This window comes from Halichondria panicea, chromosome 8 (assembly GCF_963675165.1).
Source record: "Halichondria panicea chromosome 8, odHalPani1.1, whole genome shotgun sequence".
Taxonomy (NCBI): domain Eukaryota; kingdom Metazoa; phylum Porifera; class Demospongiae; order Suberitida; family Halichondriidae; genus Halichondria; species Halichondria panicea.
Window position 1 is genome coordinate 313126 of NC_087384.1, and position 18717 is coordinate 331842.

Genomic DNA, 18717 nt, shown 5'->3' on the forward strand with positions numbered 1-18717 from the left:
ATGTGCGGTGTATAGTACATGTACATGCATGTGCGGTGTATAGTACATGTACATGCATGTGCGGTGTATAGTACATGTACACATCACATGCACAGTAACCTAGGAGACAATTAATGTTGCAAAGAGATGGTTTCTATTTTGTTGGGAATATACAAGTCATGCACTGTGTACAATCACTGATGTAAATACTGTGCTTGAAATTACAACTTCTATTTATTTTTTCGTATCCCATAGGGTCATTCCATATCAATTCAACGAAAAACGTGACGTCTTCAGAATTGCACGAAACTTGGTATATGTATGAGGAATGGTATGAAAACATCAACAAACAGCAGCCAGTTTCTAAAAGTGGGGAATTTCTGCATTTTTTAATTAACTCAATCTCAGAAGCCATATTGTTTACAAACCCAACATTTTTCTGAGATGTTTTCATACCATTCCTCATACATATACCAAGTTTCGTGCAATTCTGAAGACGTCACGTTTTAAATTTCGTTGAATTGATATGGAATGACCCATATATGTATCTCCCCCCCCCACACACACACATACCTCAATCTTGGTGGCCAGTTGAGTGAGACTCTCCCTTGCAGAATCGTTGAGTAGTTTACCGAGAGAGGTGACCCAGCAGCGAGCATTCTCCTGCAGAGCCCGGGAGAGGGGGTCCATATCCAGCAGAGCAAACTCAACCTCTTTGGTGGAGGGGTGACTAGCTACCTCCACTGCCACGCTAGCGTACACATGCATCTTCTCCTCGTATGTTACACACGATGGCTGTCTCTGAGAGAACTTTTCCAACAGAATATCCTACAGAAACAAGTGTGGTTGCGTGGATAGAATGAAATCGGTACCCTTTAAACATACATATCCTCCATCTATTGGAAGCAATACTCGTGCTGATTTTCAAACATTTAACCTCTATATATATACATGTACAGTAGATGTACCAACTACTTCACAAAGATAAGACAAGGAGGGACTACAGCAAAAAACTTCAACGATAAGTAAAAGACCAGTATGAAAAACAGGTATACATACGTCGCTATTTAAACAAAGTTTCACTGCAGCAATTGACATAACAATAACAAAGTTCAGTTGGTACCACACACGCCCACTCACCCTCTGTAGCTTCCACAGGGAGCGATATTTCTTCCACCAGTTTGCCAGACGTGCTAGCTCTCCAATACTCGCCCGTACAGTCTCTTGAATTCCCTGAGCTAACTCTAACACTGACGGGTGTCTGCTCACGTCTGTAAAGAAGCTGAACACATACGGCTCATCTTGACCTGGCACTTGCACAGGCTTGGACTCGACACAAGAGCCTCTCTCCCAACGAGAGAACCGCTTCGTACTGTGGAAAATGATCAGCACATGCAAGTCTCAAATTAAGTGTACTCCACGCTAAATTAAAGCACAGCTACTGTATTTTTATGAAAATAGTAAGTATAAAAACTCAAAATGGACCTACAATGTATGCGTGTACATGTATACACATGCGTACCCTTCTACGATATCCCTGACAACATTGACAATGAGTTTGAAGAGTTCGTTGCCATGAGGATGGAGTACAATCTCAGGCACAGAGAGGAGAGCCTCAACCTTGAACAACAGCTTCCCACTGAGCAGGAGGGCATTGTAGTACTTGAGATTGTTGGTCATCATCTGCTCACACAAAGACAGAGTCACATATTACACTGTTGTATAAGCAACTAGTACAGCGAAACAATTTAAGTATTATTTTGAGAAGAAGCTGCACCTTCACAAATGAATTGAAGAGTCTTTTCTCCCAGTAGGAATAATACTTTGCTAGTCTCAGAGACCTCCCAGTGTTGGTAAAGATGACCAGCCCCTCCACCTTGATCAGCAATGGTGCTATACCATGATACTTGCGCACCAGAGAGCCCACCACTCCAGAGCGATAACCTTCTTGAAACTCAAAGTATTCCTGCATACAGTATACCAGAAACAAAAACGGTTCAATCCTGGGCAGGGTTAATTATTTGATCTTACCTTTGCTTCTGGTAGGTCCCCTCCTTGCTTAGGGGGAAATTGTTTGACTAGCCTCACAGACTCTATGAGAACCAGCCTCTCCTCTATGTCCTCTGCATTCTTCTGCACTTGGTTGGCCAGGGACTCAAACTTGGTGATGGCCTGAATAGGGAGGGACACCACATATGTATTTATTGTAAGCAATTAAACTAAGGTTGATAAAAGTATAATTGCCTAGTTGTATAATTAACTCACCTGTTCACACTTGGTGACATATTCTTGTATTCCGAGGGAGTTCCAGTTGAGTCTCTTACTGCCTGGAGTGAGAACACGTCTCAGGTTCTTCACATGATCGTCCAACAGCTCAGACTGAAAAATTGGCAAAAAAAACATACGTAGTCGGCAGGATTTGAACCTGCGCGGGCAGAGCCCAATAGATTTCTAGTCTATCGCCTTAACCACTCGGCCACGACTACCGGACACTCTAGCAATGTAATATACCCAATCTGACGTATCAAATCCAATCAATCTAGCACACATTGTATATGAAGACGACAATAACGATGGTAGTCTGAATGATACACCATTTATAAAAAAGCACAATATTTTATTATACCTCAGCATCTGTGAGAGAAGCCAGCACATGGTGGTAGCGATGGAGCACGTGGTTAAGGCCATCCTGAAAAGCAATGAACTTCTCCTCCTGCAGAGCCACACTCCTGGCTAGGTCTGGTATAGGGAAACCCAGCTTCTCAAGGTACTTGGCCTCAGAGATCACTTGGGACAACTCAGGGGCAAAGTTCACCACAAACTCACAGTTGTCTGGGAGAGCTACGTACGATGGAAACAAAGCAGCAATGCAACGTGTATTGGAGTAATACGCTAATAATGAGAACTACTTTAAAACCATGAATGCCTAACACAGTAGCATTATAAGTACATACGTACATTGAACACACACACACACACACACAATGACACTACATACATGTATAATGCAGTCCTATACCTGATATCGAATGCTCTATTCTGGACACAGGTCTAGAGGCAGAATCAGAGGCTGGAGTCATTATGCTTGAGTGAGAGACTGGAGGTGGTGGTTTGGAGAGCACTGTTTTCTTAAGCAGGTCAGGTAGAGTGGCCTCAACACTTTCAATCCAGTCAGTGTATAGCTCATCCTCGTAGCTTTTAATGGAGCGAGCCACGGTCAAGTACTTCTTACTAGCCTACAGTGAACACACACAAGTACAGTATTAGTTATTTCACCAAAATTGTCCCTGAAAATGGTCTTTAAGCTTTTTATTATAGCCATATTACTAATAATTATATACTGTATAGTGGGTTATTTTCGTATGGGGTAAATATTTTAGACCAAAAATTAAAACAGCGATTATTCTGCAATAGGTTCAACGTCACTATCCTGAGTTGTACGAATATTTAATTGGGTAGTTCACGAAAAGTTGCACCACGTAATACGAATACTCACAGCTTTGCCTGCGTCACTGTCAATGAGTTCCTTCATCGTTTGAAATCTGAGAACTGTCTGCTTAATCCTCTGGAACAGTGACCTGGACCAACTGATGGCTCCAGCTACTCGAGGCTGTGTCTTTGAGCTAGGTGGAAAGTCTTTGTTGGCTTTGAACCTATCATTGATAGTGTCAACCTCTTTCTCAAAAGTGGCCAGAATTTCGTTGAATTTTCTCATCATTGTGGCATTGATGGCATCACGGGCAGGGATTCGTTTAAAGTTGTGTAGCATGTCGAATGCCCCTTTGGCCGAGCGTAGGCTCAGGAAAGACTCATTGATGAAACTGTTGGCCTCTTCCTCTATCAGCTTCACCTCTTGCTGGAACCGGCTCATCAGACTGCGCCAGTCGTGTCTATATAGGGGGCATGGTACAGTATTAGGGGTCAATATAACTGAATAGTACTTTAAGGTAAACTGTTGGAAAGAGTGGCGCTACACTGAAATTGCCTCTGTAAAAATTGTTGCAAGAATGTACTAGCTCGCATATTGCAACCAGTACAATGTACAATTCAATAGGCAACTGTCACACTGTGTGCTGTACCTGCAGGCAGGGTCGTAGGGGTCAAAACGTGTGGTCTCCAGGTCTAGTACAAGACTGTTGACTCGCTCCAACACCTTCTCTATCCTCTCAGGGTCACCAGTCACAGACTTCATCTCAGGACCAAATATATTGTGGAACTCTTCAATTGTCTAGAGCAACAAAATCTCATCAAACATACAGAAACAGAATGCACCAGAGAGAAGTGAGTGTGGTGTGTGTGGAGTGGGTGTGTGGAGTGTGGAGTGTGTGTGTGTGTGTGTGTGTGTGTGTGTGTGTGTGTGAGTGTGGTGTGTGTGTGGGTGTGTGTGTGTGTGGAGTGTGGAGTGTGTGTGTGTGTGTGTGTGTGTGTGTGTGTGGTGTGTGTGGAGTGTGTGTGTGTGTGTGGAGTGTGTGTGTGTGTGTGTGTGTGTGTGTGTGGAGTGTATGTGTGTGTGTGTGTGGAGTGTGTGTGTGTGTGTGTGTGTGTAGTGGGTGTGTGTGTGTGTGTGAACAGAATGCATCCTCATGGCCATGTACTGACAAAAATTGTATGTCTTACAAAGCACATGTTCCTACAGTATTCGCGTACTGTGTAAAGCGTACCTGAGCAACATTGTAGATATCACTGCAGACTTGAGCAATGTAGTTGGATCTCTCAAACAACTTCTTCTGATCAAACTCCCAGCGTGTGTCTCTCCCAGACTGCTCTATCTTCTTCCTCACGTCTAGATAAGATGTCTTCCATGTCTCCAGACACCGACAGCCCTCAGAGGCTCTGGCCTTGATCACAGATAAGGAGTTCCTGCAAGAAGGGATCAATACAGAGCTACTTCACAACTGGACTGGGCCAGCAGTATACTGGGGTTTATATGTACAATCCACTTTAATTAATATGACAACACATAATTGAAAGCTTTAAGGACAACTACATTTTCTACTTTCATCAACAATAATTATTACAACGTGTAGCAGTAAACTTGACCCTTACTTGAAGATGGTTCTAACATTGACGACTCTAGCAACTCTCTGACACAGCTCCCAGGAGATCCGTCCCATGAGGGGCACCATACGATCATCAGTATTATAGTGTCGTGAGATGACCCACACCATTCGTAGTGCATTCAGCATAGCAGGCAGAGTGTCGAGAATAATGGCAAAGTTTGCTCCATGTGCAAGGTTCTTGAAGTGCCTCTCTAGAGTTCCCAAAAACCTGACATTGTCTTTAGCCTCGAGGTAGTACTTGTTCAGTTCAGAGCGATGATACTCGAAATTAGAGTAGGAGGGAACCCCTGCAATTTTCAATACGATTAGTGCCGTTTGAATCTCAGTCATTTTGAGTTGCTCGTAAAGAGCGCTAAGAGCAGAGTTTCTCTCCCTCCAGAAGTCTATCTCAGCTAGTGGTCCTTGTCCTTGCGGCTGCTTGTGTAGCTGCTCATCTACCGTGGTTGAGAGTATTCTTGCCCAGCTTTCCAGGGCCGTGTTCAGTTTATTGACGAGGGTTCGATTACGGGCTATAATTGAAGGGTCTTCCTCTCCAAGGGTCACACCAGGGGGCATCTCTAACTTGACCTCACCCTCTATCTGCTGTATGGTACGATGAACCTGAAAGGAAAAAAATTATAATGAAATTTGTGCCATTTTGGAAATATAATTATACATACTAAAGTCTATTTGTGTTGAGTTCGGCCCCAGAAGTTATGTGGTCAATTATGGCTTCATTTATGCTTCTTGTGGTTGTCAAGTATGCCTAGGACTTCTACATGGAAAATGCCGACTTTTAGCTGGTTGGAGCTTACCTACAGCATACCGTAGAAACTGGATTATTAGCGCTTACTCGATTATAAGCGTATCTTTATTTTAAGCGCATGCTCAACTGCAGGCTTTTTATACTCGAATTGAAGCGCTTTTCCAATTATGCGAAGGTTATTAGTGAAATGTTAGAATTGATTCATATTTATCGTTAGCTAGCTTGTACAGTGCAGGATAGCTATATAGCTGGTGATATCCATCTGTAAGGACTCTCTGGGCATGCTGTTACCTTGTCTGATCATGCTGAGAGAATGTGAGACATGGATGAGGTCAAGTTCCTGGTCAATATGACTGTTTTTATAATATGAATTTAAATGATGGAAATGAACTGTAAAATGAACTGTAACATAATAGTATGATATAGATTCAGTTAGAATTGCCTGCTGGCACACTTTCTAGCCAGCTCTCATCACAGAGACATCCGGTTGCTGGGTGGGGCTCAAAATGACTGCATTATAGGCGCATTCTCGAATATAAGCGTATAGAGCTCTGCTATTGACCCTAAAAGCGCATGCGCGAATAATCCAGTTTCTACAGTATAGATAGAAGCGCTTTTTAACAAGGAATCCAATGGTATATGAAACTTTGAAGTATGACAAAGTTATGACAACTTTATGAAGGTCAAACTCAACACAAATAGACTTTACAACCAATTATGACGATTCTAAATGATTTCACAGTTTTGCTTACTTGAATTGAAAATTTCTGCACATTGATAAGCAGTTCATCCCTCATCATGAGACGTGAGTCTGACTTGGCCAGCTCTAGTTCACTGAGGGATTGACTCTCACCCGAGCAGCTAGATGCTTCAATATCATCCTCACAACTCTGCTGACCTAGGGAAACAACCAACAAAATGATTTCTTTATGTACACATTCTAGCTATTACACGACTTGAGGTATAATATTATGTATACGTAGATGTAGCCTAAGGCCAGACTGTGACTATAATTACAGTCAAAAATGGTACAGTCAAGTAGGTTTGCAGACATGCTCCATCAAGTATTAGAGACATAACTCCTGCAGTTCATAGTACTGTTTAGAATACCACTACGATTGCCTACAGAGGTACTGACCTGCCAGCATGAGCATGGGAATGTAGATCTGATTGAGTAGCTTCTTGAGGGAATTGAGAGGCTTGCATGAGATGGTCCCTACCTCAAAGCACAGTGGGAGGGTGGCGTTAGCAGCCTCTAGGCTTGAGGGAATGGGCACTGCTTCTTGCCCCATGCGTACAAAGTAGAAGCCCACTGTGGATATGTCCTCAGGTAGGTGCTTGTAGCAGAGAAAGAGCTCTGTCTTCCTCACTACCTTCTTAACCATTTTCTGTAAGTAAATGAAAAATCGTTTAGTTTTTTGTGATAAACGGCGCTATAAAGCTTACTTAGTACATTGTGTACAGTAGTGTAGCTATTTGTGCTCATGGTCAGATAAACAATTTAGGTCAAGCAAATGTGTACATGTACAGAACGTAACTACAACTAGACACCATCCAATGTGCTTACTTTCTTCAGAACCTTCTTGGTCTGGCTACGAGTCTCATCGTCTTTACTCTGCTCCTCTTCTTCGACTGAGCTCTGTTCGCCTCCCTCGAACTGTTCAGCCTGCTCCACAAGTTGCTCTATCAGCTCCTCTACAAGTGAAGAACACAGACATACGAGTTGTGGCTTAGCACAATACAAAGGGGAGGGGCTAGCTATCTAAGCTAGCTATCTAAGCTCCACATGGCACACTTGGTACTAGTACGTAAGCTTGCTAAAATAATGACAACTTGACACAGCGTATAAATGACTGTGATGATGTACAGAGCCTAGAAACACCTACGTACAAAGTACAAAGTATGTACGCATGGTACATGTAGAATACCAATGTGACTCCTTACCCTCCAGTTCCTCCATCTCAACTTCTACGTCATGCTCTAGAGGATACACTATCAGAGCAGAAGAGTATTTGCCTTCTACTGGGCTATTCAATTTAGAGACCAACTCCTTCCCATATCTTTCATCTTCTCTGGTCAGCAATGTCTCAAACAAAGAGTGATCAGTCAACCCAAGAGCAGCATAGGTGAGCTCCTTCATCCACAGTACACGCTTGTCCTCCATAGCCTTGCTTTGCTTTGAGAGCCAGAAGCAACTTCAGAAGGACATCAAAGCCGCTTGCTCTTGCACATACTTGATCGCTAAGCAACTACATGTAGAGATTGTATTCATTGATAGTGTTGTCTAGGTACGCCCACTTCCTTACTTTGGTTTGCGTGGGCGGCTAAGCTTACTTCCTGTATTTACATGATTAATTTGTACATGTACATGAAATACCCCTTCCTGATGGAAGACCTATTATCTTCTGAGTGGCCTTTTAGTGGAGTTTCACTGGTCATATCTATCATTGGAGGCTTGATACTGGTAGCACTACTATTCAAACGATCGTATTCCACTGTAAAGGATCCATCACTGTGTGATTCACCCAACTGTGTAAGATGCAGGCAAAGCAAAGAAAGCGATCAAGTCATCACCAATACTCTAAAAGAGAGATGTCTCCAATACATAACAAAGTATCGATGTGCAGCAGCGAATCCCAATCAAGTTCTAGCAGAAGAATATCCACGAATATTGGACGCCATCTCAAGTCTTGCTGACAAACCAAACATTCTCGCCTCAGTGTACGAGTTCTCTGGCTATAAACTCAGCAATGAAACTCAACATCCACACATCTGGACAGTTCCTGACCTCACGAGAAGGCCATTCTGGAATCCACACACAATCGTACAAATTAAGAGTATTTTCACAACAGCTGTCTTCAATCGAGTGCTGGAGGACTATAAAACGGTCAACTCAACCGAGCAAGGATGGAAATTGAACAACACACCCACTGGGAAGTGGAGAATTTATCCGATCTTCAATCAAGGAAACAAGGTTGTCGATAATTGTGTCAATTGCTCGGATACAGTACGAATTGTGGAGTCAATACAAACATTCATGCACGGCTGTGTCTATGGTAACACTATGTTCTCAGTGCTGCACTCCAATAGTGTGATTGAGCCACACACTGGACCGTGTAACTTCAGACTTAGATGTCACCTTCCGTTAATAGCCCCCTCGGGATTTAAGGTTCGAGTTGCCACGGAGACCAGAGAATGGACGAGGGGAGAGCTACTGGTATTTGACGATTCGTGTGTGCACAGTGTGTGGTATGAGGGGGCGGGGTCAGGGGTGGAGCCTCGTGTGGTCCTGATACTCGATATTTGGCATCCAGAATTGAGAACTAATGAAATTGATATGTTAAGACATTGTTATTCTGATTCATTTTAGTCATAATTACTATATATGCTCACGAATAATAATAATAATAATAATTTATATACGATACGTCCAGTCATGCAATTTAATCTGTAGCTATTTATGAATTTGATTAATAATTAAACGATTGCATTGCATATGGTATAAAAGCTGACATGTCACATTACTGATGACATAATTATAATAACATAAAACTGCCACGGCACAGAAAATTAAAACACTAAAAAAAAGCACACAACACACGGTATACTGAATGGAATAACACAAATGAATAGTTTTGCACAGTCTAGGGGGACCCAGTGGCACTACGAGCGTACGCCACTTTTCTCTTGAGCTGCAACGCTAACTGTCGTGCCTCCTCCACATTGCGCTCTGCCTCAGCCGACTCTCTCTCCAGCTCTGCCAAGCTCTTGTTGTCCACCATTATCACGACATCTATACGGGGGAGGGGGGAGGGGTCACACACGATACAATAGCAAGGAGCAATATAGCAGTGCCCAGTTTACTGCATAATATCAGCCATGCACACACACACGTATAGTTTGTTAAATAATTATAGCAAGTGCTTGCATGTACTGCTAGCTCAAGTATTCACAGCTCCTAACAAGGTATGATAATTCTCTAGTGATACATAATGAAGCTAGCTCCCTGTGCATGGTACTGTACTGTACACTCACTTGAATGGTTGCTGCTATTGCCGCTGGAATTACTGGTGTCAGTACTGACATTCCGGTTCAAGCCCTTGGTGGCTGCCTTTAGGTGACTTGGTGGTGGTGAGTCCTGGTGGGAGGGGTTACGTCTCATGGCCCTATGACGACTGAGACTAGGGGAGACTGAGATACGTCTAGAGTCTGCATATAATAGGAGCGAGACATTACAAACTATGCAGATATGCAAAAAAGTCTTTGTATTGGGAAAGCCACATTTGAAGCCCCCCCACCCACATACAGCCTCACACAATCCACCCACACCGCCCCCATACACAGCCTCACACCTCATAGAAGCCCCCACCCACACACCGCCCCCACACCGCCTCACAGAAGCCCCCACCCACACACAGCCCCCACACCGCCCCCATACACTGCCTCATAGCCTCACACACCTTCCTCTGACTCATCACTGGACACAGGGTTGGAGCTGAGCTGAGAGCCAGGAGTAGTGTCTCCTGACACAGGCAGATCATCGTCTGCGTACTCTTTAAGAATGTCTGCAGGGACCCATCCTTCCTTGCCATCACAGTTCACATACCACACATCTGGAAACCAACCAACAGAGGAGGATATGACAACTTGTACACACTTACTATCAGTTGTACGGTTGTACGTACAATGTACAGTATACAAAGAATGATGTTGAATACATTGTGGAAAAGCAGGGTCAGATACATGCAGTGCTCAGTGCTCTTATAATAATAATAATATACTCTTAATGCATAGTTATATATATGTAGTCTGTTTGTTAGTCATAATTAATTAGTTCTATAAGCCGTATAGATCGTTATCTCACCGTCATCAGAATCGTCGATGACACACACAATTTGTCCCTCGTACAGATCAAGCTCGTCCACGTCTTGTTTAAGGTAGTCCTCAGTTGCCATATAACATCCCTCCAGGTCCATCTCCTCACCAGCCTCATCTAGATCCTCTAGTGAGCCAGACTCTGGGGTTGGGAGGAGCAGTGTTAGTATTTATAGGGTACCACTGACACAGTTATTTATGGGGTACCACTGACACAGGTCAATACTGTTTAGATTACAACACCCCAACGTTATGTGTATGACAACTAGTGTCAAAGTGAACTGTAGCTAGCCTTAAGACATGTATTAAGTGCTTTCGTTTCGTTTACAAATTGTGGTAAGCGCATGAGTTGCTTCATTGCTATACATGGCAGACAGAAAGTGCTTGAGTCTTTGAGGAAGTAGACAGGTAGGCATTTCAAACCATATTCATAGCTAGCTCTTACAATAACAGGTAGTGAATAATGCTACCACTTTTGCACTAGCACTTTTGCACTAGCACTGCACACACAACAATCCTGCTATGAGCAGTCCATGCTCATTTGACAAATGTACACACTCATATTATAATTATACTGTTACTGAATTTCTCACCGTCCTTCCATTTCTCGAGTCCAATAGTGCTCTGAGATGAGGAGTCAGCAACTGCAAAGGCGTCGTCACTCTCACTCATACCCAGTAGTGGTTCAGAGCGTGACTCCAGGGGTTCAGGGGATTCCCCTTCCTCTGTGAGATCATCAAGCCCCTCCTCTTGAGTGAGGCACAGGGAGGGGATTAAACCTTGACCTCTAGTATCGTTGTTCCTGTAGAGAACGAGTTATTTATCATACACACGTTTAAACTTTAGAAACAATGTATTTACCAGACATAATTATAACTGTACACGTAGACACACTATAATGTCATTATGTGATATAGTTGTACCGCTATAATAAGTGTATTGTGTGCGTGAGATCATTTGTACCCTCCTGCAGTTCTATGTAAGCTAGTACATACAACTGCACGGCTTAAGCCACATACACACTAAGATAGCCAATTAAGGTAATTAAGGTTCAGAGGAGGTACCACATCTGTGAGGAGCAGGATAATAGGTCATATGTAAAACCTTCCACCACACACAATGTAAGGTAGTACTCACTCCATCTAAACATGTACTTGTTGCCCTAGCTCTCACCTGACCATCCACCACCCATCACAGCTGACACTGAGCAGCTCGACTGTCTCCCCTCTCCTCACACTGAGCTCGTCTTTTTGCCCTGCCCTGTGTCCTCGAACCACCGCCATCTGGGTCCCAACAACCTTGTCAATCCCGCAATTAGACCCTGCCCTATCGTCCAGTATGGGTCGTAGGAATGTAGCAGGAACCCAGCCAGAGCGACCGTGTTGGTCCTCACCATACCACCAGCCTAGAGGGAGGGAGGGAGGGAGGACTGTGATTAGGATTGGTTTTGAATGTATGTATGTTAACACGCTAAGTCAGGTAATTGCTAAACACTACATGTATATGCAATGAAGGCGTGATGTCACCTAGCCCTCAAATTAAATACCATAGTTGGAAATAATGTTGAAGATTATGCACGCACACAGTGTCAATGCAGCAGTGTATCACTCAGGCTTGTAATACACAATGAATGCATGCATACATCATACATCATACATGTACATACCGTGATCTTTCTTGTCCACGACCTTGACTGAGTCATTCTTGCTGAGTGTCAGCTCAAATCTCTCAGCAGATCCCTCAAACGCAGCCATGGCTTGGTAAAGTGTGAGAGATTGCTTCTCCGGGTCCTTTGCTTGTCCATATCTACGAGTGGTACGATCACCAGACCCCAACCTGTGTACCACGAGAAGACAGAGAAGTTGAACAATGCAGTACATTCTGGGTAAAACTATTAGCTAAAAATGTTTGGTATAAAGAGTACAAATATTATGTGTGGGCCTATAAAAACAATGTAATCGAGCTTACCACTTCGGCTTAATTGTAGGAACAATTCTCGTACTCTTTCTGCTGACGAAATTCCTGCGAATCTGCCCACAAAAATATCATTATTTGAAATACAAGCAGCGTGCTGTATGTGTGTGTGTACTCATACAAGCAAGGTGTTGTATCTGTGTGTGTGTACTCACCTTCTTGACGTAGACAGTGGCCTGCCTCTTGTCAAACCTCTTGAACATAGCCCCAGGCACATATCCCTCACCACCATTATACCTGCATGCACACAGACATACAAGTACAGTCATGTGCAGTTTTGCTATAGTTATAACCTTAAATGTACACATGTACATCAAATTGTAAGTTTTCTCACAAAACCATTTTGGGAATGACTTCCAAGAACGTTTTGCCATGTTCATGCAGTTACATATCTCACTAATTGCTTAACTTCCTTAATTCATACAAGTGTGGGTTTCCATGGCACGGCTGTGTGTGTGGTGTGTGGTCAAGTTTCATTTGGCAAAGGAGGTGGTTTGATCATGCACACACATTGTTGAGAATGGGATGTTTTTGGCTGAAGCCTGTCAATGTGTGTACTCCTACAAGGCCACCTGTTGCATGAACTTTGACAGGGGGAGGGGGTTTGAGAGCTAGGACACGCAGCCATGCATGCAGCATTATACTTACTTCCTTTAGATAGGAAGGAGATTTTTTTTAATAGGATATGACCTTTGCTGTGTGTACGTAGACCGTGAGAGAACATCACTTGGACAGGGAGAGTATAAACTCTTGGGTTTAAAAATATACCCCCTTACAGCACATGTCGGCTCAAATCTCATACACAATATTAATTCTTGGTTTTTAACGGGCGAGCATAAATTATTAGCTTACTTAGTTATCAAAAGTATGCAAGTCAGTTTGTCATTATTGTCACTATTTCCTCACCTGACTAACCACCACCCGTCCACGTGTTTCTTAATCACCTTCACGACAGCCCCTCGAACAAAACTGAGCTCATCTTCTCGAGAGGATTGGTATTTGGAGATACTAATGTACCGTGCCCCCTCTGCAATGGAGTATAATAATGACGGACGGAAGTCACATGACATACAATATATCATCGTTGTTGTTATTTTATGCACATGCATTATTGAAGCTAGTCCCTTCCATATTGTCATGATCATATCTTACAGACAAAGTCCAGGAAGGTAGTACTCACTACGGAGCAAACTCATTTGCTAAGAGTAAAGTCACCATTTGCTCCAGTAGGAAATTATTATAGTCATATGATATAGACCCTGTAGCAATTATGCCCCATCCCCCCCACACCACACACCCACACACTCCACACCACACTCACGTCTTTCTGGGGCTATAAGTCTCTCGTTCTCCTGTGCCTCGCTCTGAAGGTCCTCCGGGTCAACTGGCACAAGGAAAGAGGCAGGAGCCCACCCAATGGACCCGCCATTGTCCACCATCCACCAACCTGTGAGGGGTGTGACAAGTGTGTAAAGTGTGTGAGGCTCGTATATATTAGGGCATGTTATTATTAGCTAGCAAATGAGATCAGAACCAGTAGCAATGAGATAATATTGATAGTATGCACCAGTCAACCATTCCTCTAGAACACACAGTAGGCTGGTATCAAAGCCAACAGTGTTTACTAGCAAGGCACCTGAGAGGCTTCTGTGGGGAAGCAGCTGCATTTGTAAATTTTGCAATGCAAAAAGTCTTTGCTCAACCACATTCATTTACAGTTCTTAGCAGAGTACTCTGACATGTAGCTAATTCAATTGAGAATAATAAGATTATGGTCACGGTCTATCGACACCTCCCCCATAGCTAATTGGATAAGAATTCAAGTGTGTCTGCGAGCGAGAGTGGTATGTGTGTGTGGTGGGTGTACTCTTACCGCCGGGATCTTTCTTCATGACCTGAACTATTGCTCCCTCGGGGAAGCTGAACTTTGTCTTCTTGTCCGAGTAGTTGGCCACAGAGAGATAGGAGCGGAGAGACACGGGACCACTGATGGTTGAGTCCTCATCTGAAGGTGTGGTGTGATATTGAAATGCTATACCTTTGTTACTATACCTTTGTTATCATTATATGAAGTCTCACATGTGGCTACATATAGAACTTCTTTACTATAATGAAAACTCACTTGCAATAACACGGTTGCTTTTTTTGCCTTTACTCTTGTGCCTGCATTGACAAATTAACAGGTACATAATAATATTATATACTCATAATTCATCTTACAGCCAGCTGCAAGCAATGGAGCATTCAACAAACACACGACTGTATAAGGTTTGATGCATCTACAGTAGTTAGCACTCCTTAATTGTGCCAAGCCAGCAGATGTTTGGCAATGAGATAGCCTTATAAAGTAGATATTGAATAGTGTTATGAACTGTATCAAAGGTATGTGTGTGTATACACCACTGAATTGGTATGGTGAAGCAACCCAGTCAATTTGCAAAACTTTGGGAGAGTTTTCCGGTATTCAATATTTACTAAGCAACAAATTTGCTATTATTATAATTACTTTGATTTAGGTGATCCTGGTACAGAGATGTCTGATGCTTTCAAGGAGAAGAACTCGCTGACAAGATCACACTTGACAATGGAGGCAGGCAGTCCGGGAATCTCTTTGATATACGAACTGAGTAGCTTCTCGAACGATCGATCATCGCTAATGGCTCTCTGTATACCAAATATAGTTTGCTTGAGGGGACAGTCTGGAATCACCCTCTCACTCTTCTTGAAATAGCCGGCCTCGACAGGAAATCGAGCAATGATCTTTGACTGCAAAATGATAATAATCGTGTTAAGTGCAATTAGCAATCACTAAAAGTAATTGTTTGTCTTGCTAATAGCTTGTTTCCCACATGTCTAGATAAAGACTAAGCAAACAGTGATGGGAACCATTGTAACTTTATTCTAATGTCAATTTTATAGAACTTACTTGTAAGACAGCCATGTCCTTGAGTGTCCTGAACATCGTGTACTGGCTCTCGTCTGACAATGTCACCTCAATTGCATATTCCTTCTCCTGCAAACCAAAGAACACTAAAATATTAATAGTTCTCCACCTACACACATGCTATAATAGAGTACCAGTAGGCGTATAGCAACAAGCTAGTGTTTTCCATAATACTATATGATACAGGATATCTATGTATGGAAACCCCAGCTACCTAGACTATACAATAAGCTATATACTGTCTAGTGCAGCTTCACCCACAAACACAAATAAAGCAGGCAGCAGGCAAAAATGAAACATCCGAGAAACCTATGCAAACTAGAGCTACAAATGTTACAGTTATAGTCAACTACAAACAGCATGCAACTAGATCAAGCAGATACAGCACCATGACCATTTTCCCCTCACCTTTTTATTCTTGCGAGCTTCCTTGTCCTGGCCGAGCAGCTTGGCCTGCACCACGTATCTAACCTTGAGATCATCGACTGTAGACATCTTCTTGCACTTGTTCTTGAGATATTTGCTATGTAAGTATCTTGTAGCTTATCAGTTGATTTGTTGTTTATATTACTAGATTGAGCTTGAGAATTCAGCTTTATATACAAATGGCGACATTCCACCGGAAGTGCCTCATTTCCCTTAAAATGGTCAAGGTCATAAAAAATTGTTATCTTGTGACATGACATTTCCCCTGAACCAAACCTGTCATATGCGGTAACCTTGACGACAAAGAATGAATCGCGCAAATGGACCATGAAAAACAGAACTACTCAAATTACAGTACGCTATAATGAAATTGGAACATAGAAATAATTAACTAAAAAGCATCACATGATCACATGGTAATAGTTGTAGTTCTTGAGTCTTGACCAGACGATGCAGACGGTCCATTCTGCAGAGAAGAATGCATTTTGCAAGCAATATAATAACTTTGGTGTTTTCCCAGGGCCCACTTTCAGTCTCAGTTATTACAATGAGAAATGCCACTAATTAAACTATCTCACGAACCCTATCAATAATGCACAAATGCACTTTAGATTAATGTACGCACTATTTCCCACCAATTACCCGCCAATTGCCTACAAATGGCAAACACTCAATAACACATTAACACAATCACACGATAAAAAAGGAACCCATAACATTAGCTCACGGTAATGGTCAGAGAGGTAGATTGCTGTTGAGGTACGTTAGCTCCCTCTCCTTTAGTAGTGGAGGAGACGCCGTTGGACTGGTTTCCTTTCGCTGGAGGGGGCTCTTTTTTTGCACGAGTTTTAGCCGCCCTGACTTGTCGTGTGCTTCTCTCCTCCAGTACGAGCCTGTCCCTAGGGTAGGATACAAAGCCAGGGAGAGTGTTGAACATGTGACAGAGCTCAGAGTGCTCAAGGTTGAATATCATGTTTGGAGTGAGCTTGACAAAATTAAGCAAATCGTTTTTATCTGAACAGAGGTGAGTCAAGGAGATTGCATTGCACGTAATAGAGTAGCCCAAGGGTTAAGTGCTCTGATACACATAATAGAGTAGCTCAAGGGTTAAGTGCTCTGATACACACGGCATTGTATGCAACAACAGCAGCCATCAGAAGTGACGCTAACTATATTAGATCGAGATTGATTGTGGAAGTGCATAATTTTGCTTTTTAGAATCCAAACAGCAATATACAACTTAATTTAGTATAAAAGTACAACTTTTCACGGAAAAACATCGGATAAGGACAAAAACCTAGGGCATCTGTGTTCATGAAAATACGATAACGGAAATGTCGACACAGGAATTTATCATTGAACAGCAACACCTGTATGATGAGACATTCCTTAATGAATCCACTCAAGTGTTTATACTTAGAAATCGTGACAACAGTGAAACAGGTATTAACAACACAACCAGTTCACATACTGAAAATCAATAAATATAAACAATAAACCATCTACGAGAGGGGGGGGGGGGCAACCGCATGCGTGTACGTAACTAAGGGTATTCATTTTTAATCATTACAATAACTATTTTTATGATGAGTTAAGGGTATTAACAGGAGGGTATTAAGATATACTTGATATACTCTTGGTATTAATAAACACATATGCATGTGTACTCAAGGATACAAGCATAGCCAGTGATGATTCCAGCCAAGTTAGCAATGATTGAGATCTGCTCCGTTGTTACCACCTGAATCACGAGCAATATCACGAGGGGGTACAAACCACGGGGTACGTAACCACAGCAATTATGGGATATTTTCTCTTTATTCACGGTCACACTCAGGGCTAATATTAACACACCAAACAGTATACCAGAATAACCGCTAATACAGTCGTCCAGGACTGGAGGATAGAAAAAGGAAATAAAGAACTCCAACAGCATTTGAATGACGGCACATGAAGTTCCAAATATCATCATTACGTTAAAGAGATAATAACTTCCTAAATTTCTCTCGATGGTTTTGGAGAAAGAGCTCAGGAAGACGATGTTTAATAACATGTGTGGGAGGGAGGAATGGAAATGGCTGTACGTGAAGAGACGATACACTGGGGGACGAAAAGATTAGTATAATGTAACCAACACCGGAGATTACTTACAAACAAATATCAAATATAGATGTCAACAAGTACTGAGGCTAATTAAATTCTATTTCAAAATCAACAGAACCCTCCTGCCGTGTGGGAAATGTTTTGGCATACGAAGTCCCATTAAATGTTTAATGTAAGTAATACCATTGATCTTGTAGTCTTACGAGTTCGAATACTTAGTTAAACATTGCTGACCTTGCATTTTCTCAGTCACACCCCTAGTGCTCAAGCACATTGATTTAATGTCCAAGAATGACAGCATGGCAATCATCTGCATTGCTATTAGAAACATCACGGTACAAAATGTAACAAGAGTGAAGGATTGTGCCCATTCCACGACTCTTTGGGGGGACAACACGACAAATCTCATGAGCTTTTTGAGAAGCCCCACACATTTTCCTCCAAGTGCCTGGGCCGGTTGTACTGGCCCGCACTCCAACTGCAGGGCGCTCTGTGTACAGTCGAGATCCTTCATAGAGCTTTCAGTGAGTTAGAAGACAGAACAGTACAGAGGTACAAGGTATGTGTAGAGCTTCTTGGGCTGGTAAAGGGTCGTTCTTGGATAATGATTG

General features: G+C 42.6%; 4 protein-coding genes and 1 non-coding gene across 5 annotated transcripts in view; 1 reads left to right on the forward strand and 4 right to left on the reverse strand.

The window, feature by feature from the left end:
- The window catches only part of LOC135339521 (dynein axonemal heavy chain 10-like), a 36546-nt gene extending 28502 nt beyond the window's left edge, over positions 1 to 8044 (reverse strand). The window contains exons 1-16 of the mRNA XM_064535651.1: positions 7729 to 8044; positions 7352 to 7479; positions 6923 to 7172; positions 6537 to 6682; positions 5026 to 5639; positions 4641 to 4839; positions 4059 to 4207; positions 3476 to 3869; positions 2999 to 3215; positions 2606 to 2820; positions 2245 to 2358; positions 2011 to 2151; positions 1757 to 1945; positions 1502 to 1662; positions 1120 to 1351; positions 553 to 807 (exon numbers count right to left, since the gene is read on the reverse strand). Coding sequence (XP_064391721.1) covers positions 553 to 807; positions 1120 to 1351; positions 1502 to 1662; positions 1757 to 1945; positions 2011 to 2151; positions 2245 to 2358; positions 2606 to 2820; positions 2999 to 3215; positions 3476 to 3869; positions 4059 to 4207; positions 4641 to 4839; positions 5026 to 5639; positions 6537 to 6682; positions 6923 to 7172; positions 7352 to 7479; positions 7729 to 7948 — 3624 coding nt within the window. The 5' untranslated portion in view covers positions 7949 to 8044. The remainder of the gene's footprint in view (positions 1 to 552; positions 808 to 1119; positions 1352 to 1501; positions 1663 to 1756; positions 1946 to 2010; positions 2152 to 2244; positions 2359 to 2605; positions 2821 to 2998; positions 3216 to 3475; positions 3870 to 4058; positions 4208 to 4640; positions 4840 to 5025; positions 5640 to 6536; positions 6683 to 6922; positions 7173 to 7351; positions 7480 to 7728) is intronic.
- On the reverse strand, positions 2384 to 2465 carry Trnas-aga (transfer RNA serine (anticodon AGA)). Its single transcript has one exon. It is a non-coding gene; the product is annotated as a tRNA-Ser (tRNA).
- A 96-nt stretch (positions 8045 to 8140) lies between the features above and the next one.
- Positions 8141 to 9211, forward strand: LOC135339533 (aspartate beta-hydroxylase domain-containing protein 2-like). The gene has a single exon (XM_064535668.1). The coding sequence runs from the start codon at positions 8147 to 8149 to the stop codon at positions 9152 to 9154; it is 1008 nt and encodes a 335-aa protein (XP_064391738.1). The 5' UTR covers positions 8141 to 8146; the 3' UTR covers positions 9155 to 9211.
- Positions 9212 to 9249: 38 nt separating this feature from the next.
- LOC135339524 (SH3 and PX domain-containing protein 2A-like) lies at positions 9250 to 16161 on the reverse strand. The gene is made up of 16 exons (XM_064535654.1): positions 15986 to 16161; positions 15560 to 15646; positions 15140 to 15399; positions 14756 to 14796; positions 14507 to 14638; positions 13955 to 14080; positions 13540 to 13660; positions 12789 to 12870; positions 12628 to 12689; positions 12326 to 12495; positions 11833 to 12064; positions 11253 to 11461; positions 10649 to 10801; positions 10245 to 10397; positions 9820 to 9993; positions 9250 to 9577 (listed from the first exon to the last, which is right to left on the reverse strand). The coding sequence occupies exons 1-16, from the start codon at positions 16070 to 16072 to the stop codon at positions 9429 to 9431; spliced, it is 2238 nt and encodes a 745-aa protein (XP_064391724.1). The 5' UTR covers positions 16073 to 16161; the 3' UTR covers positions 9250 to 9428.
- A 136-nt stretch (positions 16162 to 16297) lies between these two features.
- Positions 16298 to 18710, reverse strand: LOC135339532 (uncharacterized). The gene is made up of 4 exons (XM_064535667.1): positions 18341 to 18710; positions 17681 to 18103; positions 16731 to 17017; positions 16298 to 16469 (listed from the first exon to the last, which is right to left on the reverse strand). Exons 1-4 carry the CDS (start codon positions 18618 to 18620, stop codon positions 16413 to 16415), a joined length of 1047 nt encoding a protein of 348 aa, XP_064391737.1. The 5' UTR covers positions 18621 to 18710; the 3' UTR covers positions 16298 to 16412.
- Positions 18711 to 18717: the final 7 nt, after the last annotated feature.

Coding starts and splice junctions, on each gene's coding strand:
- LOC135339533 (XM_064535668.1), top strand. CDS start 8,147: ATGTACATGAAATACCCCTTCCTGATGGAAGACCTATTATCTTCTGAG.
- LOC135339524 (XM_064535654.1), bottom strand. CDS start 16,072: ATGTCTACAGTCGATGATCTCAAGGTTAGATACGTGGTGCAGGCCAAG. Junction 15,400..15,559: donor AGGACATGGCTGTCTTACAA/GTAAGTTCTATA, acceptor ATCATTTTGCAG/TCAAAGATCATTGCTCGATT. Junction 12,496..12,627: donor CCTACAATTAAGCCGAAGTG/GTAAGCTCGATT, acceptor CGTGGTACACAG/GTTGGGGTCTGGTGATCGTA.
- LOC135339532 (XM_064535667.1), bottom strand. CDS start 18,620: ATGAAGGATCTCGACTGTACACAGAGCGCCCTGCAGTTGGAGTGCGGG. Junction 18,104..18,340: donor TGTGACTGAGAAAATGCAAG/GTCAGCAATGTT, acceptor TTCGTCCCCCAG/TGTATCGTCTCTTCACGTAC. Junction 17,018..17,680: donor AATCATCACTGGCTATGCTT/GTATCCTTGAGT, acceptor ACCTCTGTTCAG/ATAAAAACGATTTGCTTAAT.